At 37.5% G+C, this 27,551-nt stretch overlaps 1 protein-coding gene and 1 pseudogene across 1 annotated transcript; one reads left to right on the forward strand and one right to left on the reverse strand.

Moving 5' to 3' along the window:
* LOC113492346 overlaps nucleotides 1-5,316 on the reverse strand; it is a 49,013-nt pseudogene extending 43,697 nt beyond the window's left edge.
* A 551-nt stretch (nucleotides 5,317-5,867) lies between these two features.
* On the forward strand, nucleotides 5,868-22,384 carry LOC113492347 (coiled-coil domain-containing protein 186). Its single transcript, XM_026869812.1, has 14 exons — nucleotides 5,868-7,167; nucleotides 7,858-8,070; nucleotides 8,702-8,821; nucleotides 9,296-9,404; nucleotides 9,907-10,061; nucleotides 10,705-10,814; nucleotides 11,247-11,406; nucleotides 11,564-11,701; nucleotides 12,338-12,439; nucleotides 12,981-13,071; nucleotides 13,344-13,432; nucleotides 19,652-19,858; nucleotides 21,167-21,313; nucleotides 22,026-22,384. Exons 1-14 carry the CDS (start codon nucleotides 6,058-6,060, stop codon nucleotides 22,098-22,100), a joined length of 2,826 nt encoding a protein of 941 aa, XP_026725613.1. The 5' UTR covers nucleotides 5,868-6,057; the 3' UTR covers nucleotides 22,101-22,384.
* Nucleotides 22,385-27,551: the final 5,167 nt, after the last annotated feature.

Genomic DNA, 27,551 nt, shown 5'->3' on the forward strand with positions numbered 1-27,551 from the left:
GTAATGCTGTACTTGTGGCAAAGGTATTGATCGTACCCTTAACTAGTATGGGAAAATTGTTTGATATGTCCATGTACCTATAGTTGTATAGGGGTGGAATGGAAATGAAATCATTTATTCTGCAAATAGGATATTTCATCACTTTTACATGTGCTTTTATGAGAACGCTGGAGCCGACATTTCCTATCTGACTACCCTGAGAAGAAATGTCGAAACAAACTCAGGGGGACAGGTAAGGGGTAATATGGCTTGCTGGGCAAATGGAGACGGTATTTTGTAATGGTTTTAGTATTAACAGAATAAACTAAAAGATTATTATGATGCTGCTTGATTGTGTGATAATTTATTAGCTGTATTTGTTTAAAAATGGACACAAACGCATCCGTCTTCACAATATGTATGAAAAACCCTGTCCGCTCCTTGAAGGACATATAAATGACTTGCAAGACTTGCTAAAAATAATGAAAATATTTAGGTCTACAAATGACATTAAAATATATTAGCATTATTATACACGGAGATTTTTTAGTCGTCTTACAAAAGGAGCACAGTTCATGTATCCGACGTAAAATACCCCTAGGCGCGATTATATTTTTATCATCAACTAAGATAATAAGTACGAAGAAAAATTAAACAAGAGAAATCTGAAAATACTCTTAAAAATGATCAAAACGCCGCCGCCCGCGCCCCTCACCATTGTTACAAGGCTCGGACCGCTCTCGCAACAGAGCTGTATTTCTAAAAAACTACGAATTGCATCATAATATTGAATAAAAATTGCGTTTTAAATTTATTCAAATCTCATAAATACCTTTTTTTATCATGAACGTGTTCTAGTCATTGGATAAACGAACTGGGCTGCTTTTGTAAGACGACTAAAAAATCACGGTGTATAGCGTCGATGATAAATAAACTGAATTTACTTAGAATAGCATCATCGATAAATATTACACTGAAATTTGGGAAAATTAACAAAACCTCCGCAGTTGATGGTAAGGAAAACCAAGTGTATTCGTTCAAATCGAACACGCGAGGGTTCTGATTATTTCGAACAACTACAAAGCAAAAAGTTTTTAATTTCTTTAGTACATTTTTTTCCTGTTCGGGTAGAACCCTTGCCGATATTATAAGTCACGTGTTCTTCGCTTAAGATGGTGGCTTGAGAGTCAATCTCACGTTTTTTTACACTACGATATTTCAAATGTAATTGTAACCTTCAAGAATGGGTTCATAATACACCAAATACTTTCTTTTTACATAATTAACTGAAGTACAGACGCTGGCATTGATAGTATTGTTATTCATATTTATTAATATGTTCCGAAATTAACGTTCTAGAAACACCCTTTAGATATATTAAGTTTTTAATAGGATAGTATGATAGTAGATATTCTAAGGCAGGTTCTAATCATGTGAACGAATAAAAAGATTTGTATTTGTTATACGCACGCTGACCGGTCAGTAGTAATGCCTAAATTTACGCGCTGAGCTGTCAATACGACTCAAAAACGGTATCTATATCTATGACTTCATTCGTATTGAACTACCAGTGCCGAAAATCCGAGTGACTGAAGGCTAACAACACCTTTATATAAAACCTTGTGTAAACCCTATAATATCATACCCATATAGTAGAATTGAAAAATATATATCGATTGATGCTGCACAGCCGCCATGTTTGTTTAGTTAATGCCACCTTCAAAAGAACACAGAGGCTGCTAAAACGAATCTAACGATACCCACATTATGTAAATCAGTTTAGCATTTCAGGAGATATGAAGTAATAAAAGACATTAAATACATACAAGATACTACCGAAAAACATAACCCCACCTTGCTGTCAGATCTTTTCAAATGTACTGAAAAATGCAGAGCTACAAAACAGCCGTTATAACTTGGAACTTCAAAATTAAGATAAAATTTTGCTACAGCGAGAACAAAATACACAATGTATTTAAGAGAAACAGAGACGGCGATATCTAGCAACTCATTTTCGACGTACCAAGTTACACTAGCCGTGTTTTCAATATCGGTAAAATTTGGGTGAATAGAGGTTTTTCTAGGGTTTTTAATTAAAATTTGGACGTTTAACAAGACAAAATATAATGATATTACGAAAATTCTCAAGCTTTTCAGATAGTAATTGTGTTTTAGCATTTGCATGTAAGAAAATGCATGCGACCCCCTAAAAAAAACACAATTTTCTATTCACCCCGTTTTACTGTTCAACATCACTTACTTGACTAGTATTGCTGTCAAAGACGGCGTCGTAAGCGTAGACCCGGGGCGGTTCCTGCGGCGTCACGTTGTTCCTGGTCACGGCTACCGTGTTGTTGACACCGTCCACGGACACGCAGCTGTATGACCCGTCCAGCTTCTCTCGCTGGTCCATGGGACGTACCCGGACGACGACGCGGACATTCTCGACTGTTGGTGCTGTTAGCTCCGCGTCCTGGGTATAGAGGGGGGGTTTAGTTTTTTAGATCAAGGGTGTAGATAGACGGATCGTATGTCAACTGCAATCCGGAAATTGCAGTTTGAATGCATTTGACACGACTGCAATATAACTGCGCGTCCTTTGTATAAAGGGGGGTTAGATTTTGTTTTTTTAGACTAAGGCTCTAGGCAAACGGACCGCATTTCAAATTCAATCCGCAAATTGCAGTCCGAATCTTTCAGTCTATCAGTTGACACGACTGCAATAGAACTGAGCAAATGTGGAGTCCGATTCCTGACGGCGAGCTATCGGACTATTGGGTTAAAAATTTGTAACGACCATAAAGAGGGGAAAATTTTGTTTTTTTTTTACTCTATTTGGCTACTTGTACATTATCCTTATTGTCCTTAGTGTCCTGAGTCCGACTGGACTTGACAATTTTTATTTATTTTATATTAAACGCGAACAAAACGTTTGAGGGACAGATAGAAGACAATTTAAAGGAATGCTAATGCTAAGGAAGGAAAGCTAGCTTCCATACTACATTCCTAACTATGGTTCAGTCAGCGTGCCACAATGGCGCCACTGTCGCGTCATCAAGCAACGAATTTGAAAGCAGGTGTAATTGTTATAAGATCAAGGACCAATAAGTTATTAAAAACAATGTCAATGTTTATTTCTAACTTCACTACAACACCTACGTAGTTATAAACTTCCGACTTCATTTTCGCTTCATCATTCTTATATTTGAAACTAGATGGCGCTGTGTGCAAGTTGTTGAATATTTTTCTGTAACCATCTTGCAACACCACATCTGAGTTACTTTTTCGGATAAAACTAGTTATAGTTATAGAGGCAGCTAAAGCTAGAAAAAGAACCTACTTTTTGTAATGATTACTTAAATTATGGCAGAAGGAGCTATCAGCGAGAGCTAGTTATTCTATATTGACAAGAATAACAACAGATTTATATCCAAAGATAAAGAATAGCTATTGTTGTGTCACTGTACATGATTATCAAAATATAAACAGAGTTTTCTTAAATCCATTTCAAAATTCAATAAAAAAACGACCAAATAACCTGTTATCAAACTCTCTAAACTGAGACTTTTGCACAAATAGGCTCTAGAAAAAAAATTGTTATCACAATTTCAAGATGAATACCCAAAAATTCATGAGATACATCCTGATGACAGACAGACTGTGTCGCCTCTATAATACGGTTTCATTTCTACCTTTTGAGTAGGGAACCCCAAAAGATTATGGTAAATAACTCTGGCTGGTATCAAAAAATTTGGCACTTAAAGTGGTTAATATGTTGGTAAGGCGTCTAACGCAATGTTGCAAGTAGTAATGGTTACATAGCTCATAGCATAGTGACCTCATTATGAAATTACCAAACAAATTTGATTGTATGATCCTTGACACCAAATTTTGTGTGTCAACTGTAGATTAAAAGCTAAATGTACTAAAAATGACTAACTACTACTTAAAGTAACTCTGTCTGTCTGTCTGTTACGCTCTCAGGTCTAAACCACTTAACTGATTTTAATGAAATTTGGTACAGAGATAGAGTTGTGCTTGAGAAAGAACATAGGATAGTTTTTATCCCGGACTTTTGAAGAGTTCTCTTGGAAACGCGATATAACAGACATCGACGCGGGCGAAGCCGCGGGCGAAAAGCTAGTGACTATGATTTTACTAAATGTGTATATAGAATCTATATTCTCATTTGTTCATGTACTTCAAGCTATGGACAATCTTAGTATGCCTTTTTTTACGATCAAGATACTCTTTAAATTCAAGTATTGATTGGAGCCGTTGAACCAACTGCCAACTTAAATGTACAAGTGAACCGATATCAAAAAGAAGTTCCTAATTTGACTGAGGCCTCTAACACCTATGGCAGATGACTAAATCAGCAATTGCAATTGATACTGAATTTGACTAAACTGAAGAATTTAAATGAAAACTATTTATATAAGTTATGACTTCTGGTTGTAGCATTTAATGAGTCAATAGGATTTCTTGGATAAGATAATACCATTGTTATCTTTGAAATTATTAAATTAATGTTTTCAAGGTAATTATCAGTCTAGTTATAACTGTAAAACATTTATTCGATTTTAATCAATGTTTCAAAGATAAAAACCATTTATATTTTAAATCAAAATGGGTTTGCACTATAAGTGATGATGTCATTTAAAATGGTTGGAATTATTATGCCAGCGCATATTTAAAGAAACTTAATAATCTGATTGGAATGGAAAATATTGCAGAATCTAAAAATATCGATTAAAATCGCGCGGTCGTAAGTACCAAAGCAAGTCAAGAGTAACTAAACTAAACTAACAAAGAAAAAAAACTATAATCTATGCATTCAACTTTTTTCGCACTAACCAAGCAAAGGAAAAAGCCACACAGCCATAAAATGATAATACCTAGCAGATGGCTGAACATTACGAAAGCGTAATGCGTAATTTGTAGATAGGTAGGTATGGTAGATCGTATGACCCTGACACATTTAAAATATGACTCATCGCCATCCGAATGCTCTAAAATGCTAAATGATGCAATCTAAGTACTAAAAAGGACAAAGGAAATCGATTAAACAGCAAAAAAAAAGTAAAAATGAGTTCTAATAAGAATATGAATCTTATTTCCGGTAATCACATGATAACGTGGTACTTACAGGCATTGTTCAGGACTGCTGGCGCCGTTTTCAGGAATACATTTGTTGTAAGGCTACCCACCGAGAAGCGTGAGGCGTCTTTTGTTTGTCGGTTATAGTAAAAATCAATACTGACGACGACCTATTTTTCGTTTCAATTTCTTTGGCGAACGAAATGGAAATGACATGACGTTTTCGTGAATTCATGTTGCCAGTGCTGTGGTAGAAATATTCTACTATTCTGATTTGTTAATGATGCGCTTCCGGTAGTAAAGCTTTAGATTATTATATTTTATAAAGTAATAGTTCTAGTTTATATTACATTTTCTTTCTTATTGATTTCAAAGAAACCTGAGCTCAGATATTTGTAAAAGTAGTAACTCATATTACAACTATTTAAAAAGATATGAAAATTCGCCATGTCTACTCTGTATATAACATGGTCAGAATTTGGTGAAAGTTACATGGGTACATAGAAGCATGCTACTAAACATCATCTACGGCTAAAGATTTTAATTGCATTAAACAAATTTCAAATTTAACGAACTTTTGGGTTATAACTACCTTTTACTATTTTATTTTATTTTATGGCAATTGAAAATAAAGATAAATGCTCGTTACTTTTACTAATAGGAAAACGATGATATACTATAATATTATCGAAGGTTACTATAAGGAATTTATGTTTAATTTTTTTTGTATGTTTATAGAAATTATAATTCCAAAAATAATTAATCAATCAGGATCAGGTGAGATCTTTATGAAGCTCCAAAATTTTAAATATGCAACACTATTAGAAAAAAGAACTGGCTAATCAACAAGGAACGTCAAACACTGCTGATGTTTATATTATAAAAAAAATAACAATAATTTAGTTTCTTCATGGCTTATTTGTTTACAAATGTAAAATTAAACATATTAGATTATAAATAAGAAGTGTTAAAAGAAAAATGTCGTCGGAAATAGACGATAACGGGGTCCATATTGAGTCTGTCGACGTCAATTTAAAAGTGAAAGAAAATGGATCAATGGTTGAAAATATTTGTGATTCTGGTTTGGATACACTCGACTCGTGTTCTGCTGCCTTCCCAGCGTCTGACTCTGATGTTTCCCCGATAAAAGACGTTATAAATAATGAATTTGGGCACGGGGCTTCAACAGACAGTCTATCGAACGATAGCAGTCTATCAAGCCCTGGTACCGACGAATTACCCGACAATTTGAGCTTCGAATATCAGAAAGACAACGAAATAACCAAAGAGATTATAAATGGCGGTACAAACGTGTGTGATACTGGAGAAAACGATAGTTCTAGTTATAAGCAATCTGGGTTTGATGACAGACCTCTCACCACCTCTACAGTAAGTCTGAATGATCATAAGTCAGAGAATAATGTCATGTGTAAATCTCCATTCAGTAAGAGCGCTGAGAATATCTCCAACATATCATATAATGACACTATCAGTACTAGTACAGAGAAAGAACTGAATGCGGACAAAATTCTATCCGAATTTGTAAACCAAAAAGCTAAAGCCAGCGCTGTCCAGAAAATTCCAGAAACTCTAGTGAATATAGATCCTAAATACACAAGAATACCTAAGGAATTACTATCACAAGATATAGGCAGTATCGTCAAAAACGTTCACGGTATATTCTCATCCGTTAGTGGCAGTTTAAAAAGTGCATACACACACCGCACGGTCTACGCTCAGAAACCTGTAAAGAATGTTAAGAATTTACCCAACGGTAAAGTAATGAATGATATATTTGAAGATGAAAACACGGAGAGTACCGAAGTTCCTGAAAAGAATGATAAGGCTAATGTTGAAGACCCCACCATGACTATAGAAATACCAACAATTAAATCACTTGACTCCGATGATTCGGAGTCCGGTGATACAAAGAAGGATGTCTTGCGGTTACAAATAGAGTCTTTGGAAAGATTGTTAGCAGAACAGAGAAAGGAAAACGGTTCTTTAAGGGATCGTGTCAAACAGCAATGCGACGAGTTACAGCAGAAAGATCTTACGTTTAAAGAATTGGAGGTCAAATTGGATTTGGTAAGTTATTTATTTATCTTTTATCCCACTGTTAGTCATTTTTGCCCAGCATTGGGATATAGTGTACTCAGTTATACCATGTAACTATTATTGCTTCTTATTTGAGATAAATAATGATTTGCATTACCCATAGTTCGAGACTAGGGTTAGGTTCGAGATAGGTGTCGCTAGCTCCGAGGTCCCGGGTTCGATTCCCGGTCGGGTCAATGTAAAAATTCACGTGTCTACATTGTCTCGGGTCTGGGTGTTTGTGGTACCTTCGTTGTATCTGAATTCCATAACGCAAGTGCTTTAGCAACTTACTTTGGGTTCAGAACAATGTATGTGATATTGTCTACATTTATTTATTTATTTATTTGTAGTTAGATATCTTAAATATAAATTACTATCTTATGACTTCTCAAAGAATATACTTTGACCTAGTCCCAACGCATACTTATTAATGATCGCAACATTGCATGTTCAAGTATTTAGGTTACCAGTATTGTGATATAACTGCATTATTAATTCAGCCTCAAATAGTATCAAATTACCAATATATTTTATAGCTAATAGATTATTTGGTTCACCCTATTTACAAAATAAAATGTTTCATTAGTTAATGGAATTGCCTCTTAATATTATGATTATTTACCTTATTAAGATATATTAGACATATAAAATTAATTATATGTACATGTTCAATTTAAGATGGGCAAACGCGTCGAGCACGCCGAACGCGAGAAGGACGCTGCGGTGATGCGTTACGCGAGCGTCGAGTGCGCTGCCATCGAAGCGCGGAGGGCGGCCGACACTGCGGCTAAGGCGGAGAAGGCCGCCCTGGCCGAGGTCGAGCTGCTGGGCGGCAAGCTCAAGTCCGCCCACGCTGAGAAGCAGAGGATCTGCCAGCTGTATGATGATAAAGTAAGATTTGTTCTGTGTTGTATAAATGTAACGCAGCGCCATCTAGTTTGAGAGTACAGGAAGCTTGAATTGTGAGGTCTACTAGACAACTGATAAACATGTCTGTCCCAGATAACGTTGTTTTTGCCGTACGAATAAGTTGTAGGAAATAAAAAGAATGGGGTTATGAAGAATAGATGTTGTCCGATTCTCAGACCTACCGAATATGTACAAAAAAAATTATAAGACTCGGTCGAGCCTTTTCGGATTAGTTTGATTACGTACCTACACTGTGACAGAAGAATTTTATATATTAGATTGCACCCAGAGAAAGCATAATAAAATCGTCTTCATTATTTTTTCACAACACCATCTATTAGTATAGACAACAGATAAATATACTTAAATATTTCGAAATACATACGTAATATAATACATAATATAGATAAATTACACCCAGACAACAACAAATGATCGTACTCATCACACAACCATTTATCCTTATTGGGAATGGAACCTACGACCTCAGGCATAGCAGTCAGGGCCACCAACCACTACACCAACAGGCCAGTCTATTACTGAAAAGTCTTCACATCCACGTACTGACAAATCCTCCATGGAAGCTCTCAAATCCTTTTCCTTTTATCCATAGTGCCATGAGCTGATGTCTTCGGAGCGGGAGATGGCGAAGCTGCGTGAAGACCTCCGCGAGCTGGACGGACGGCTCAAGTGGACGCAGAGCAAGCTCAGGGTCGAGATGGATGCTTATAAGGTGAGGGGACACAGGCAAAGGAACTGTGTGTATTCAAATCCTTAATAATATTATAAATGTGAAAGAAGCTCTGTCTGTCTGTCTGTCTGTTACGCTTTCACGTCTAAACCACTGAACTGATTTTAATGAAATTTGGTACAGAGATAGAGTTGACCTTGAGAAAGAACATAGGGTAGTTTTTATCCCGGACTTTTGAAGAGTTCTCTTGGAAACGCTGTAAAACTGACCACGACGCGGGCGAAGCCGCGGGCGAAAAGCTAGTAAAGCAGTAAGCATTTGTGTGATCCACGAATGCTTATTGTGAGTCTGGGTGTCTTTGTGCATGTGACTTGTATGTTTGTGAAACACCCCGCGACACAAGGATTAAATTACTGCGGGAGTCGTTTATCTTAAAAGGCAAAAAATATCTCTTTAGGAACTCCTTTGTTTACTTTTATACGCAGTCATCGTTATTTTTTTTTCATTGGCCTCCAGGAAACTTCAGAACGAGCTGAGAAGCTAACACAACAGATCACGGAACTAGAAGCTGCTAAAGATGTCGCGGCCGCCAACGCTACGGACAGCGTCAAAGCTAAGCAATTTGGTGAGTTTATACTTAATAAATACTTTGACTTTCACGGGCCTGTTGGTCTAGTGGTTAGTGACCCTGACTGCTGTACCGGAGGTCGTGGGTTCGATTCCCGCCCAGGACTAATGTTTGTGCGATGAGCACGGTCATTTGTTCTGTGTCTGGGTGTAATTTATCTATATAATGTATGTATTTAGAACTATATAAGTATGTTTATCAGTTGTCTAGTACTCATAACCCAAGCTCTGCTTAATTTGAGACTAGATGGCGTTGTGTGAATGTTGTCCAATATTAAAAAAAAAAACATGAATTAAGTTTTTATTTTTATCTTGAATTTTGTCGCTTTATAACGCCATGTAACTCAATTGAGATAAAGTCGCGTTTATCAGCGACCACACTTTTATTCTGCTAACATCCATAGAAAACGACAATTTTGTATAAAACCAAAACAGTCTTAGTAATCCCTAAACTAAACCTTAAGTTATAAGAATCAGAGTTTATTTTCATTTGTCAACAGAATCGGAATTAAAAGAATGTCGTGCCGCCCTTATCCTATGTCGTCATGAACGAGATGAATTAGAAAGAAAATTAACAACCACCTCACAACAACTGGACACCTGTACGAGGGAAAGAGACATCGCTAACGCCGCTCTCGCTCGCTCTACTGCTGAGGTGAGTTGGCTGAGGTTATATCACAGACTGCACGGATAGCCGAGTGGTTGAGGTCACCACGCCAAACCCATAGTGCGTGTCATGTTAGTTCGACAAGCGTTTGTGTGATCCACGAATGCTTGTCCTGAGTCTGGGTGTCTTTGTGCATGTGAGTTGTGTGTTTGTGAAACCCGAAGACACAAGGATTAAATCCCTTAGTGCGGGAGTCGCTTGAAAAAATAAATAAAAAAAAAGTCTAAAATCATCATTGACTTTTTTTCCACGTTTTTCTACAATCACTTTGCTTGTTTGTTTGTCGTTCCGGTTGGATTTTTGCAACTCAATTTTGAGGCACTTCCCGATAAGCTAGCAGGCTGAAATTTTCAGTGTAGCTTCAGACCCGATGACAATGCAATTAACTATTATAAAAAGTGTCTATACCGATTTTGATAAAATTTGAATGGAGCGTCATTTAAAAACGTGGGTTTTTAGACATTTTTAGCGCCTGTTTCACAATCACTGATCAGCCGCTATCTGGCATCTGAAAAAATTTACATGCTTTTTATGAAAAAAATCTGTCAACTAAATTAATGGGACCTTATATGGCGCTGATTAAACAGGTCCTTAATGTATTAAATATTTGATTTGTTACTTTCGATCCTAGGTCGAACAGCTAAAGGAGAGTAATCTTCGTTTAGAAGAGGAGGCTGCGGAACTAGCCGCCCTACGAGCTAAAGCCGCCCTTGCTGATACACTCAGCGCGCAGCTGCAAAGGTGAGGACCTAGTCAGGGTCAAAGGTTTTCTTCTCTCACAATATAAACACTTAGGAAACGATGAAGGGTGGGTGAAAGTGAAGTACCTCGATTATACAACCAATACCGGACCTAAAACACCACCTTGGAGAACTCCACATAATTTGTATCTACTGTGTTGGAGATAAAGAATCAGAACTTTGATGTTATTTTTCAGTTTAGTGTAGATTGTCTCATTTTAGCAATTTGATGTCTGATGGTATATTATTTTATTACCTATTTTGATGTTATGCCATGCTTTACAGTGTCAAACGCTTCACTTTGAACATTTAATCGAAAATTTTAAGAATTTGCTACTTTTTCTTAAGTTTCTTTGTTATTTATGCCTTAATTTCGTACTCTTTAAACTATATCGTATCGGCTTCATTTCGATACCATCTATCGCTTGTTTAGAGAGACGGAGCGAGCGACCCAAGCGGAGGAAGCGCTGAGCGTGGAGCGAGCAGTCGCCGAGACCTGCGGCAGGCGGGAGGCCGCCGCGCTCGAACACGCCGCCAAGCTCACCGCCAGCCATGTGGCACACAGCGCCGCCGCCAGCAGGCGGGAGGCACAGGTAGTGACGGACATGACCGGTACCAGCTGCCACACGAGAGAGGAGCCACAAAAAAATAATAATTTGAAAGTCTACTCGTACAACATGTACACAATCAATATCATCTTTTCACCCTTTTATAGCCCCGATAACATAGACCTCTTCGCTTATATTATAGGCGCGAGCGCTGGCCGTCGACAACGAGTCACTGAGAGAGCGCATAGCGACCCTTGAGGGCGAGTGTACGCGGCTACAAACTTCACTAGCAGAGGAGACCGAGAGGCGGAACAAGGAGAATCGGGTGCTTGCCAGGAAGGTAGGGTGTTAATAAATGTTTAGGAATTACATATCAATGATTTTTCAGTCTTTATAGTAACTGTCGTGAGACTGATTCTTTATTAAGAGATACAACGGTTTCATCATCATCATCATCATCTCAGCCTATAGCTGCCCACTGCCGGACATAGGCCTCTCCATATGTTCTCCAGCGCGGACCGGTTCATTGCCACCTGCGTCCAACGAGACCCAACGGTTAACTTACGGGAGATTGCCCGACTAGTTTCGGACCCAACCGGAGTCCTTAATCATGAGCTGACACTGGGTTGGGTCTAAAACTAGTCGGGCAACCCCGATAAATACTAAAATGTTGCATCATTTGATAATGATTTTAAAAAGTACGTGTTCAAATAATATTTTGGCCGGTCATAGCTGATTTTACCTTGTTTTAAGAACTTTCTGTCTAACAATTACATACGCATCACAATGCAATAGATAAAAACAATTCGGAGCCAAACTTGATGAAATTTTTATAGAACTAAATTTTAAAGTACAGCTTTTCAGTTTAAATGAAAATAACTAAATTAGTCCATCCAGTCTAAAGTTCTGAAATAATAAATATAAAAAAAATACCGACGAATTGAGAAAAATCCTTGACCAACAAATTTTGACCTAGGTTGCAGAGTTAACAGAAGATGTAGCAGAAGCGAACAAGAAGCTAGAGTGGGAGAAGGGAGAGAACGGAGTGCTTAAGAAGAAACACACCAGTGCCATAAAGGTATAATAATCTCATATATAAAATTAAAACAATTGAACTCCTCCGAAACGGCTCGAACGGTTCTTATAAAATTTTGTGAGCAGGTAGGTCTGAGAATCGCACAACATCTATCGCATCTATTTTTTTATTACTTAGAGCTAATTTTGTACTGCAAAACAATATTTGCTGGTCCATTTTGACCCGGCCAGTCACCTTCGGCCAATTTAACTTAATTTTTTTGTGTTTAAAGTCAGGTGCTATAGTTTTCCATAGTTTGTGATCGAATTAAATTTATATAATACAGTTACAGCAATAGGGTTAGTTAGTTTTCTCCACAATTTGTTATAGTTTTTTAGCTGCCTTCTATAGAGCAAAGTAGTTGGCGCCTTGTAGATACCCCATCACATTTTAAATTAAAGTTCTCTACAAGGCCTCTGTATGTTAGACCTGTGTCCCCGCCTTTAAAAAGGATCGGATCTTTTTCCATTGAGAAAAACCGTTAAATAAATAAGAAAATTACACAACACGAATAATTTATCTTTTATAATTTTGACCGGCGCAGGAGTTGAATCGCGAACTACAGCGCGCGATGAAGCGATGTGAACAGTTGGAAGCGAAACTGCCGCAGCAACTGGCGCCATCTACTAGGACGGGTGGGTACTATTACATATTTATAACTGCACGGATAGCTGAATGGTATTTCATAGTAATGTCGCCTCATATATAAATTGAAAAGAATTGATCAAAACAAACAACACTGTTAAACTATACAACAGTTTACTCACGCGCCCAACCGGAGTCCTTAATCATGAGCTGACGCGACGACGAGCTATCGATTCGACCTCATCTAATACTGAAGCGTAGGTGATTCCAGATTCCAATACTTCATATCCATCTGTCCTCACATTATTTACCTTGTACCCAGGATCCATATCATCGTTGAGTAGCGGGGAGAGTGCTCCACAAGAAGAGAGGCTTCAGAATGGACATAGTGAAGCTTTACCAGATATCCAGGTATGATTCACACAATAGACACGGATAGCCGAGTGGTTGAGGTCACCACGCCAAACCCACTGAGCGCGTCATGTTAGTTCGATCCCCGCGCAGGACAAGCATTGTGTGATCCACGAATGCTTGTTCTGAGTCTGGGTGTCTTTGTGCATGTGACTTGTATGTTTGTAAACCCCCCGCGACACAAGGATTAAATGGCTTACTGCATTAGGCGTTTAAAAAAAATATAGGCAGTAGACTGGCCTGTTGGTCCCGTGGTTAGTGACCCTGACAGCTTATTTATTTATTTATTTATTTATTTATTTATTTATGTTAAAACGATAGAGACACCAATTACATTAACATAGACGTGAAATTTAAAATAGAAAAACATAATATAAACTAGAAAAACCGTCCAGCTTAATTATAAACATGAGAAACTTAGTTACATCAAAGAATAAACTATTAATAAACAAAACAAACGTAATATAAAATTTATAACAATAACAAGATACACATTAAACTATGCGTTCGCACAGGCAGAGACACAAACACATTATTATTTTAAAATCTTCAACAAATAGATCACAGTTCGGTTCAGCTTCCATGAGGTCATTGAGCATAGCTAGAACACGGGGAACTGGGGATGAGGCCCGGGCCACTGTGCGACTAGTAGGTGCGGTTAGTAGTCGGTGTTTTCGTCCTCGAAGATAGTTGTTAGGGACGTAAAGACGAATCAGCTCATTGTGCAGATCAGGGGCATCGGTTATCCCTCTAGATATTTTGAGCATGATGTTCAACTGGTCATAGGCTCTTCTAGTTTGCAACATATTAAATCCTAGGTGTCCAACAAGAAATTTGGTTGGATATAAATATGGATAATATCCAAACCGGAATTTATAAAGGAACCTCAAAAATGCCTTTTGGACCTTCTCAAGCAAAAGTACATATTTGGCCTCATACGGATTCCAAATACAAGAGCTCGACTCTAATTTGCTTCTGACAAGCGTGCTGTATAAAAGCTGTAGTACATGCGCGTTTTGAAAATCTCGTGCGTTTCTTAGAACAAACCCTAGTCGCCTGAACGAGTCTTTAGCAACGGTAGAAATGTGGTCATGGAAAGTCAGCTTCCGGTCAAACACGACACCCAAGTCTTTAACGGTGGTCGATCTTATCATAACAGTGCCATTTATTTGATATTCAAAGTCTATTGGGGTCCGCATGCGACCGAAAGTCATAACATAGCATTTGGAGGGATTAAATGCCATCTTATTTGTAACTCCCCATTCACATATAGCATCTATATCTTTCTGAATTGCTTTACAATCGGATATAGTATTGACACAAGCGTATAGTTTTAGGTCATCTGCGTATAGAAGACATTTAGTATGTTTGAGAACAGAAGGTAGATCATTTATCATGAGGAGAAATAATAACGGTCCGAGAATTGAGCCCTGACTTACGCCAGAACGAGTATGATAGGTACACGAATCATAAATCCCCAACCGAACAAATTGCTGGCGATCACGGAGGTAATCGGCCAGTAACCGAAGCAAGCTAGGGCAAAAGCCTATGGTGCTAAGTTTTAAAAGAAGGATATCATTATTCACTCGGTCGAAAGCTTTCTGAAAATCGAAGTACAATACATCTACCTGCTTTCTCTTGTCTAACTGTACAGAGATAAATTCAGTTAAGGTTAGTAGGTTTGTCTCCACGGATCTCTTGCGTCTAAATCCATGCTGGGCATTGTTGAGATATTTTTCTACTTGACAGTAAATTAAATTATGAAGAACATGTTCAAATATTTTAGCTGGTGTAGATAATATAGCGATGGGTCGATATTCTTCTATAGAGAGTTTGTTTGACGTTTTAGGTATGGGTGTTACACGAGAGACTTTCCACTGCAGAGGATATAATCCGCTATTTAAAGATAAATTGAATATGTGACATAAAGGAGAAACAAATGAGTGTTTTAAATACTTGATAAGCTGGGCTGGTACACAATCTGGGCCTATAGAACTACTTGTCTTTAATTTATTTATTCCGTTTAAAACATCCTCAGAGGTAATGTGGAAAATATTGACGTAGTTGCTGTCGTGACTAATATCAAAACTATTCGCATTTTCGGCATTTAACTGAGGTACTTCTGATAAAAATACACTTGCGAAAAACTTTGCAAAAGCCTCAGCTGCAGCTGCACCTGTGAAACTTTCACCACAGTAGTTTACCTGGGGTGCGAACCCACCCTTAGTCCTTAAGCTACTGATATGTCGCCAGAATTCACGTGGATTAAGTTTAATATTATTTTCTACACGTTTAATGTATGAACGATAAGCATCCGCGACCCTACTTTTTAAGGAATTTCTTAGATTTGAATAAGTTTTATAGTCATGATAACGTTTAGAACGCTTCCAGATTGTATGCAATGTAATTTTATATTTCGTATCATTAATTATATCAGGTGTGAACCACACGGGGTACCGTCTACTGGTGGTCTTTGAACGACGTTTTTTAGGCATACAACTATTAAAAATGTCGTAAATTATATTGTAGAAGATATTTACAGCATCAGAAACATTAGTAGCCTGTAATACACGGGCCCAAGAAATGTCGGATAGTAACAAATAAAGTTGCTCGTAGTCACATTTGTTGAAATTCCAGTCTCTCATGGGATTTATGTTACTTGGTTCTATTACATCTGAAGAATGAGCTGATTCTATTCTTACCTCTATTTCCAGCGGAGGGTGGTATGCATCAGGTTGAACAATGCCATCTGTACCAGAAACGTGCACCTCATGAGAGCCTTCCCGAACTAGTACTACATCCAACATTCCACCATGTCGATTCAAAATAACATTTTTCTCTACCAGAGAACAGAATGACAAAAAGTAGCAGTAGTAGTTAGCGACATTGACTGAAGCACTTTTTAGATTGAGATCACCCATTATAATTACGAAGCCTTTAAAATTGTTCAGGAAACTTTCAGTTTTACAAAACCAACGCATATATTCGGCGTCACAAGCGCTGGGTTTAATGTACACAATACACACAAGATATGAACGACCATGCCAAGTAAAGGACGCCCACAAATCCTCGCCACAGTCAGTTTCGTACTCCATTCTTCTACGTAGCATAAGAGGTGATCGTGCTGCTAGTAAAACTCCACCACAAGGCGCATTTCTGTCCCGACGCACGACATTCCAATTGCCTATTTCCAGTTCTGAGTCCGCTACCGAAGAATCAAGAAATGTTTCAGTAACAGCAACCAGGTTGTGTTCAAATAATGCAAGGTTGTTGCGCCATGTTGGAAGCTTTGTTTTTAGGCCGCGGACATTCTGGTAGAAAATACTATAATTTTGAACTTTTTTAGATTTGTTGTGAGGTTGTAGATTGGCGAAAAGGCAGTGGTTGACCTGCTGACAAGTTTACTGTATCGTATGTCTTAGTATTAGAAACACGTTTTTTGTAGTTAATCCATGGTTTTATTTTTGCATTTAATGGCCAGACGTCAGCAGAATAAAGAATGCCATAGAACGCAGCGGTAATACCAATTTTGTACGACTTATAGTCTCCACGAGTAGCAAGTTCATCTACTGAAATGTTAGCTGCAGGACACAGGCGAGTAATATACTGCCGCACTTCATCAACGCAGGATGCCATGTTCCACAGATGGAAATATTTCCGAATTTCCACAGCTTTTAAGTTGATCATACCTGGTTCGGCAGTACCGCATAGCGGTGATGGACGCTGCCTGTTGTAGCGTTTTTTCACAACAGTCCACTCTTCGTCCCCTTTATCGTTTTCTGCACCAGATGATGGTCCCTGGCTAACAGCGATGATGTCTGATTCGTTTGACGTGTGTTTGTCAAACGCTACATGTTTGACCCTAGAAATGTCGAGTTGGGGACTAAGGTGGAATTCCAAGTCATTATCTACCTTTTCAGCTTGCCTTTTCGGTTGCTGTTTTTTTCTTGGCTGTTGAACAGTTGCCTCTATGACGTTGGATAGTGATGCAGGGTTATCTTGCATTCGGGATGTATCTTTGAATTGCAAACCATCTTGTTCATATTTCTCAAGCCTTTTATTTAACTGTTCTACTTGAGAAGCGTAACTTGCTAGTTTCTCTTCGTGACTACTTATCAATGATAACGCCTTAGTGAGTAGTTCTTTCAGAACTGACATTTCAGAGCGCAGAGCATGCATATCAGAAGCTAATTCTACATCACTCTCAACCAAGTGGTTAGTTCTTAAGGTTGAAGCTTTATTCCTTATCGTTGCGTTTGGGTCCTGTTTTGGACCAACCGGGTTGAGAGAGTTGTCTCCACCTTTTTTAGTAGTACAACAACACTCAGGGCACATCCACGAGTTGATGTCCATGTTTAAAAGGCTTTTCTTGCCGGTGCATATGGGGTGGTATAGTTTACCACAACTATCAAGGGTACATCGAAGACCTCTCTCGATATTATCAATGCTATTGTGACAAGCAGAGCAACTCATTGTAGCAAAAGCGAGTTTTATAGCGGAAAAATAAGCGTTTTTGTAGCGTTTATAGATATTCAATAGCAATTGGTAGCGGCGCTATAGGTGCATGCGAGAACGAGCGAGTATGTGTGCAACAGAGATAGCAGCAGGTGCAGTCCACTAGTGCATGCGAGAACGAGCGAGTATGTGTGCAACAGAGATAGCAGCAGGTGCAGTCCGCTAGTGCATGCGAGAACGAGCGAGTATATGTGCAAAAGAGATAGCAGCGGTGGCCGGCCGCTAGTGCATGCGAGAACGAGCGAGTATGTGTGCGGCAGAGACAGCAATAGTGGCCGACGTTGCCGGCTCGCGTAGGCGTCAGTTGTTTAGCCGTTAATAAAAAGATTTCGAAATTGTTTTGTTTATAACTTCAATTACACTGCACAGATTAACGTCAAAACACTTCGTAAAGTTCCAGTTCTTGACACACTTCACAGATCAATATGTATGATGTATAATTATGGGCTTTAAACTAAGTTTTATCGAAAATAAATACGGAGGCGAACCGATACGATGTTGCCTTAACAAGCGCGCGCGCCGAACTGCTATACCGGAGGCCGGGGTTTCAATTCCCACCTAGGACAAATGTTTATAATAATAATATGGGAGGACCTTGGGCCGTCCATGTTTGTTTTTTTTATAGAGCCGGGGTGGAGAGCCCCTGTTAGACACACACCACATTTAGATTAAAGTTCTGAACGAGGCCTCTTGAATGAGGTTCAATATGGTTTTTAATGGAAAAACAGTCATCTTTGGCACATACATAAATTAATATAAATTCATTGAAGTTTTCTCCACAGATTATCCCTTTTTTGTATAAAAAACCTTTTTTTATATTGTAGACATTAGTTGATTTTAAACATAATTTTCTTTTAATATTCCATGCTTACACAGGAACAAACAACGGTAAGATTGTAATATTATTTAAAATGTTACAGATTAAATATTCAAGTCTGTTCGGTAAAATATTCCCAAAGGTCAGATTTGACATATTTTTAAGTATATAATTATCAGTAACTAGCTGTTGTCCGCGACTTCGTCCCCGTGGGTAGAAGATATAAGTTATGATTTATACCTGCCCTGTTCTTTCACATTTTCCATTGTATCTTCGTTCCTATTAGTCGCAGCGTGATGATTTATAGCCTAAAGCCTTCCTCGATGAATGGTCTATTCAACACAAAAAGAATTTTTCACTTTGGTCCAGTAGTTTCTGACAAACAAACAAACAAACTCTTCAGCTTTATATATTAGTATAGAGTATAGATTAATAGAAACATTTCTTGTTGTAAATTAAAATGTTTAGATTCTTTTTAATATCGTATCCCGTTGTCTGTCGATCTATATGATCATATAACAAATCTATTGAACCAACTTAAAAGATAGGATAGCTTACTTCAGAATTTATAGCCGCAATATTGATTTCTTGCATAATTATTAATCTTACAACCTGGGTAGTTACTACGCGGACAAAATGGCGGGTATCATCTAGTATTTTTATAGATAAAGGTCGCATATCATCTTAAATATATTATTTGTACCTCTATATCCGTATGAGGCTGTTGGTTTTCATGGGACTAATGTGTTTAGTATGGGGTCTGTATAGTTTTTCATTACTTTCATTATATATGTAGTTGGGATAGTTTCTTTAAGGTATAAAGTATTTGACATTTTGTCAATAATACAGCCTTTTTGTATGTTTACATCGTGTTTCGACTGTCGTAGGTCCGGGAGCCCGACCGGCAGACCCTCATAGAGCGCATCGTGTCCCTGCAGCGGGCGGCGGCGCGGAGGGCGGAGCGCTGCGAGTTCCTGGAGGAGCACTCGCGCCAGCTCACCGCCGAGCTGAGGGCGAAGGCCCGTCTGCTGCGGCATCTGCTGTGCGAGCTGCCCGCCGGGGCCGTCAGCTCCAGCCAGCGGGACGCTAACAAGGTGAGGACGGGAAATGGATGGGTGGCCGATACGGGAGCCGAGAGCTAAGGCTCCCATTGTTAAGTTTTACTATTGGGATCAGCAAGATAAAAAGAACAAACCAATTTAAACATTCAATTTACTTAGCATTACATATATTGATGAGGCTTTTCTATTGGCTGCTTAAAACTTTTTTCTCGTTGAATATATCATATATGTACCTGGTAGAATGGTATCGTTTATTATTGTAAAACTTGTGTCTCTGTATTGTATTATAATCCCTTTTTCCCTTTGTTTGTGCTGCTAGGCCATAAAGAAGCTAACCAAGGTAAATTGTAATTAGTATTTTAATTATCCTATTAATATTATACAAATGTTTGATCCTCTTTCATCCAAAAACCACTGTACGGTTTTAGACGAAACTTGGTGGACAGATAGCTTATAACCAGGATTAACACATAGGATAGTTTTGTCTCGATTTTATGGTCCCGTGAGACCATTTTTGGCTTGAAGCGGGCGGGCCCGCGGGCAATAGCTAGTACAATATAATTTAATTATAGATTTTATTAAATTGTGTTAACTTGACATTAGAAAGTACCATTAGTGCTTTATCAGCATTGTTTGTTAGTCCAGTGGTTAGCGACCTTGACTGCTATACCGGAGGTCGTGGGTTCGATTCCCACCCAAGAGAAATGTTTGTGTGATGAGCATGATCATTTGTTCTCCGTTTGGGTGTAATTTATCTATATTATATGTGTGTTTAAGCATGTTTATAAGTTGTCTCTTCATTAGTTTTGGAACTTGTTAAAAGGGTGTTGCTAATTACAGTCTTATTGCGTATTTTCATACAAACACACATAAATTAATTAAAGAACTGTTATATTTCCGTATTATATTTGATTCGGTAATCTTTATCGTTATTTCACAGTTGTGAGTTGCGTTTTCATTTTTGAAATAAGTCTGTTTTGCTTGGTGTCGTATTTACACTTTTCGATTGCACGCAAATCATCATTGCGATAGTCTCTGTGTATTTTTATAATAACTATCGTGAGACTGATTCATTATTAAATGATGTAACGGTTTACTCACGCGTATTTATCGGGGTAGCCCGACTAGTTTCGGACCCAACCGGAGTCCTTAATCATGAGCAGACGCGGCGGGATCGCGAGTCGAACTGACGTCAGCGGCCGCTCTGTCTCTGTGTATGCTTGTTACCTCTTCACGCCTAAACGGCTGAACCAATCTCGATAAAATTTAGCCTTTCGACGGCTTAAACTCAGAACTCTATATAGGCTATTTTAAATCCTCGTTTAATATAAAATATTACAGAAAGAAATAGCTCGTCTCGGTGGCGGTGCGATGGCGGCAGTGTGGGGCGGCGAGCCGGCCGGACTGCCGCCGGACCTCGCGTTAGAGATGACGCGGCGACTGCAGGCCGTGCTAGAAGACACGCTGCTCAAGAACATCACGCTCAAGGTAAGCGACGCCACGCGACGACTGGAAATGGATGGGTGGATGGTAGAAATGTAAAGTTAGGATTGTGGTGATGTTTTTTAATTAAGGTAGATGCTTGAGGTTATGGTTGTTATTGATTGGTAGTACTGTGATCGTCCGATCCCATTAGTAGTTTTAAGTCTGAGTTATAGATTGAATTGCTATGTTTCAAATGCTTACAATACTATTCAGACGTATATTTTCTCTTCCTTAACAACAGATTTTAAAAATAATATTTTTTTATCATCATATCTATTTACCAACTGTTTTGAGGTTGAATTTCAGTCTACCTGGATGTAGCCAATTACCAGTGTTTTACGTAGAGTGACTGCCTACCTGACCTCTTCAACACGATACCCCTTAGTAAGAATAGTTGTCAGATTTTTTCACTTCTAACTACCCGTAACGTCAAAGACGTATCAATAACCGCCGAGACCCAATTTAATGCCTTCAGAAACACGAAAGAACTAGTTATGACATAGATGGTCACACATCCACGGACCGACCGTAGCAAGTGAAGCTTAACCCACGATCGATCAACTTGTGCAGTTGTAGCTTAGGCACGAACTCCAAGCTCTAACAATTATTAAACAATTTTTAATAAATCCAATTTTTTTCATGGATCATGGATCATATGATCCACCGCTAATATTTCAATCAAATTTAATTATTAAATTTATATAATTACTTACAGGAAAACATGGACACTTTAGGTGCTGAGATCTCAAGACTAAAAGACCAGCTGAAATCGGCGAGCGAGACCAAATAACATACGGTATAAGTCAAATGTTAACTAATACACTATATGATACACTACAAACTTCACCTGGAATTAGCCCACCGTTGGGCAAAAGTATCATTGTACACATTGCTGGTTTTTCTTCATTAGGATGGTTTATCCCGCTGTTGGGCAAAAGGATAAGAGGACCCACTGCTGGGTTTTCTCATAAGGTTTATCCAATGTTGGGACTACAGACACTTTTTATTGCTTTGCTTTGGAAGTTTCTTGTTAACTTGCAAGCGATATCAGATTTAATTATAGAAGCTGTTATTATATTTTTTTCTTTCGCTCTCTCCTTGAGCAGTTAAAATAAAAAGGAACTTCAAAATAATCTTCAATAGGCCATGTCTCAGGCTGGATACAAACCTGCATTCCTTGTGCAAACAAATCCCTCCATTAAACCTTTAAACCACCATGACATAATATGCCTACTATGATCTCAAAAAAAACTAAACCGATTTCGATTAAACTTCCGTAGGTTTAATAGTTTTAGTGTATCATAAAGTTGATACCAATATTGTATTTATGGACATTCCAGGTACCTTATGCCAATGACTATTAAATTAAATTATAAATTAATTAATTGGTATATAAAAAATGACAATCGAAATCTTAACTTCCATTGCTTATAATAGTTATAATTCTTGTTAAATTTAAATTATCTTTTATAATATGAGAAATATTAGAATATTGAATCGTTTAAAACAAATATGACATTATATTGTACGGTAGAATTATGACCTTTTTTGAAAATAGATGAATACTTCTATATTATAAGGCCAACGAGACGAGATGAAGAATGTAAACAAACTGTCAGGAGTTCATGACATTTTTATTTGAATAAACTATTATAAAGTTCGAATTTTGACAAAAATGAAGGAACGAACTTGTTCACAACATGGCGGACCAAATGTTGACAACTGCCGTACTGACTGCTCTCTTGTACCACGAAACACATAACGACAGCTGTCATCGACCAACTCACGCCATATATGCGCGTACGAGTGATAATAATCCCTCGCTATCGCAATGTAACTCAGTAACGGTCCGCTTGTTTACGTTTTTTATCTCGTCTCGTTGGCCTTAGTATAGTCGATATTACTCCAAGCGCTAACGCTGACGAATCACTCAAATGTATTGAACTGACAAGTCAAAGTCACGTCACTTGTCGAAAAGGAATGTCATTCTCATACATTTGAAGTTTTCTTCTCATTTATGATGTCCAGGGGTTCTCAACCGGTGGTCCGCAATAGTTAAACTATAACATATGTTCCGGGAATGATTGAAGTTCTGGTGTTATACAGTACTGTGCCATCAAATAATGTAAAACGGGGGTAAAAAAAGACTTTTTGGGTGGTTGTAAGCGTTTTCTTGCATAAAAACAATATGAATACAAAATTAATACAATGTTTTTATTAAATGCATGAGAATCATCACATAATATTATTGTATTTTGTCTCACAAAACGTCCATAATTTTAGAATAAATATGTTACTATCCACCCTGAAAATACCTCTATTTACCCCATTTTATCGTTAACTATCGGACACAGATTACCCTCTAATAGATGCCGCATAGTTCAACCCTTTAGTATCGACCAGTCTTTAGAACCGTGGGTTTTGCAGATACCTCAGTGTTGCGAGTCAGACTCGCACTTTACTAGTTTAAATCATACCTACATTGTGATCCTTGCTAGCAAAATGCTTGCTAAAATAATGTTAGCGGTGTTTAATCAGGAAAAGGTTGGGAACCCCTGGTCTAAACGTTCTAGAGTAAATTAACATTTAATTTGAAAGTAGTGACGTGAAACGACTTTGATTGAAGATTGTTAGTTCAGCATTCAAAATAGGTCATATTCAGCACTTATTAATACTATTTTAGTTTATTTAAATTAATATAGCAATATATTACTGTTTAAAAGTTTAAACAACAAGAAAAACTCAGTCTTCATTAAAAATCGTGTTAAAATGTACAGTATTTATTTATTAGGCCCCGTTCGAACTGACTTTAATAATTATTTAATAAATCTTTTTTTCAGTTGAAAGTTAGAAATAAATACATCACATTATTCCACAGTATATTGTCATTAAATTTAACCGTTCAACGCTAAAATATGCTGATCGCGTGTAAATGTGTAAGTTACTGTTAAACCTCACACACAAGTATTAAATTCCTTAATACGGGAGTCGTTTAACGTGAAAATTTTAGAATTTTCCGTATTTCGGAGTTTCATAGTATCATATACTCCAAGAAAGTCTTTTTCTTGGTTCATCTTTTCATAAATCATTACCCTTTTTGTTCGGTTTCGCCGTAGTCGGGTAAGTGTCTAAATGGGGCTCTATTGTATTATATTGTTGAAAGTCTTTCCAAAATGTATTTTTTTTTTTGACATTAAGATTTAAGTTTTTTTTGCTAGACTAAAGAATGTTATTTTTATGTTAGTGCTTGTTTTGTATTCTAGCTTTAAATTCATTTTCTGTAAAACAAAAAATCAAATAGTATATTAGAAAAAAGGAAATTTTAGCTCATAAAACAACATGTCTAGAAAAATGTCCTAAATCTTATCAACCAACAAATGGTATTATTATAAAGCCTGTTTTAGATCCCACTGCTGGGAAAACTCCCCCTTCCAGATCTCTCTACCATTGCCATTTCTGACTACGTCTGAAAATTTCGAAGACGGTTTTCTTTTTCATATCGATCCCTAAAAATATCATTCTTTGGTCTATGCCTTTACTATAACCGCCTATTTTATTTATTCCAGCCTTTATTTCTCTATTAGTATATAAATGTTCAAACCCTGTGTCATATATTGAAAAAAATATATTTTGATTTTGAATAGGAAATGTTAAAAACATGTATTACTTATTTGATTAAAAAAATAAACAAATTTAAGTAATTTTAATAGTTTAGAAAGAGTTTCTAAACGCGATCGATGAAAAATGCCCGGGCATTTTCGGTTTATTTATATTTGCTCATCATTTCGAATATGCAGATTAAATAGTCATAATTTTCTATAGAGCGAGATAACTATCGTGAGAATGATTCATTATTAAATGATTTTACGGTTTACTCACATATTTATCGGGGTAGCCCGACTAGTTTCGGACCCAACCGGAGTCCTTAATCATGAGCTGACACTATGAGTCAAACTGTCGAATATTATACAGTTTTTTTTTTACAAAATCATTACTTGTAATAACATAGTTTATCATTTTAAACCCCGACATAAAAAAGAGGTGTTGTGCGTTTGAGAATATGTATATCTGTGGTATTAAACTCCAGAACGGATTGAGAGATTTTAATATAGTTTGTTTTTTTATTAAATGTGAATTATGTGCGAATGTTCTTAGACATGTTTAGTAAAAATCGCTAAAGCCGTTTGTAAGATGTGATAGCAAAAAGTCTGTATCGTCGGGTGTTTTTAATTATTGATTATTTTGTGTATGTATTTATGTGCTATCGATTAAAAATGCCCGGGCATTATTTGACGTAATTTAATTGTATATACCTTCACGCGATACCTCATTCTGGTGTCTATAGTAACTGGTTCTCGATCAAATATCTTGTATTTTAATATTATTATTATAATAGGTTATTTTTCAATGACCAGCCAAATTTGACCAATACAAATTAGTTCTAGGGATTATTTTTTAAATAAGGCTATGAATAGGGATGATGACAATTTTTTTTGTAGTATCCGTCTTGTTGTTTTCTGTATAATAATGGATACGCATTTTTTAATTTGTCCCGCAAACATAAATTGACCAAATTACAGTGAATGAAACTTACGCGTGACGTCACGATTGAGTATAAATTTTACTCTATCGTTACGTCACAAGCCCCCTCTCCTAAACTTTAAAGCAGTTAATCTTTGTCAATTCTAGTTTTTCTGAAAAAGGAAAAAATACGTGTCTCATACTTCTCAATTATCTAACTGAGGGACTAATGAGATTTTTTCTTTTTATACCCAGTCATCATCCCTATTATAGAGTCCGATTCTCAGGCCTACCCAATATGTACACACACGACAATTTTACACAATAGATATGGCAAAGGGAGCGTTCAAGAATTACGTTACGCAATTTTTGAAGATTTTAGACGATCCCTCTCCCCTATGTTTTTCTGTACCACCCCCCTCCCTAGACGTGACGTAACATTTTATATTTTTCCCGTAAAACATAGACGAAAACGGTTGCAGTTTTGCAAGATTCTATTCCTTAGTTCCTAGTCTTATCTATACTAATATATTAAGCTGAAGAGTTTGTTTGTTTGTTTGAACGCGCTAATCTCAGGAAATACTGGTTCAAATTGAAAAAAAAATTGTGTTGAATAGACCATTCATCAAGGGTTTTTGGGCTATATACCACCACGCTGCGACTAATAGGAGCTAAGATACAATGGGAATCATAACTTAACTTAAACGGACGAAGTTCCGGGCACTAGCTAGTATTTAAATTTAAAATAAATAACGTTACGTAACGCGTTGTATAAACAACCCTTTTTTTTTGGTAAGGCGGGGGAATCCTCATGGACACCCACTCCCTCGGGGGAGGAAATGGGTAGTGTCAGACTTTTACTGACTAAACCTGAACCGCCCTGCTACGTCATCCGCGTTTTTGTGTCGGTGTATGGCGTTGCAAACCTTCATACAGTATAAACAACCCCTGTCACCGTTGTAACGCACCGTATTTTTAACCCAACCCGGAATAGTGTTATGGATTCCTATCATTGCGATTGCGATGCTATTACCATTACCGATTCAGAATTATTTAATTTGGCTGGTCGTTTAAAAGTAAACCTGTATATTAATATAGTATTAAGCTTGTTATACGCACCGATGGGTATAATAAAAATAGAAGCAGTTGTTCTGAGTCATATCTGATAGCCCACAAGCACGTTTTAAAGTAATATTATTGAAAATATTGAAAAGATGCCGCTCCACGCCTTGTGTTGACAATTGGTAATCACTGTTCATGATAAACAGCCTCGTGACAGACAGCGGAGGTAATGTCCTAGTCAGTTATGACCCTTACGTTACCGGTCACGGTTTTTGAGATACAGCCTCTTGACAGACTCACTAATAGTACAGTGGAGCATTTATTATGTCAGTAATGACCCTTAGATTACGGAACCCCCAAAATAAATTCGAATCAAAAACCTCGTCATTTTCTTGAAGTCGGTACTGAATATTTTATCACATTGCATATGGCCCCACAAGTCAATATGGACCCTGTAGTTAAAAGTTTTTTTTAAAAAGCACGGATAGCCGAGTGGTTCAGGTCACCACGCCAAAAACGTCTCTACGCGTCGTGTTAGTTCGATCCCCGCGTAGGACAAGCATTTGTGTGATCAACGAATGCTTGTCCTGAGTCTGGGTGTCTTTGTGCCTGTGACTTGTATGTTTATAAAATTCCTTACTGCGGGAGTCGTATTATA

The sequence above is a fragment of the Trichoplusia ni genome, chromosome 3, assembly GCF_003590095.1.
Source record: "Trichoplusia ni isolate ovarian cell line Hi5 chromosome 3, tn1, whole genome shotgun sequence".
Lineage (NCBI taxonomy): Eukaryota > Metazoa > Arthropoda > Insecta > Lepidoptera > Noctuidae > Trichoplusia > Trichoplusia ni.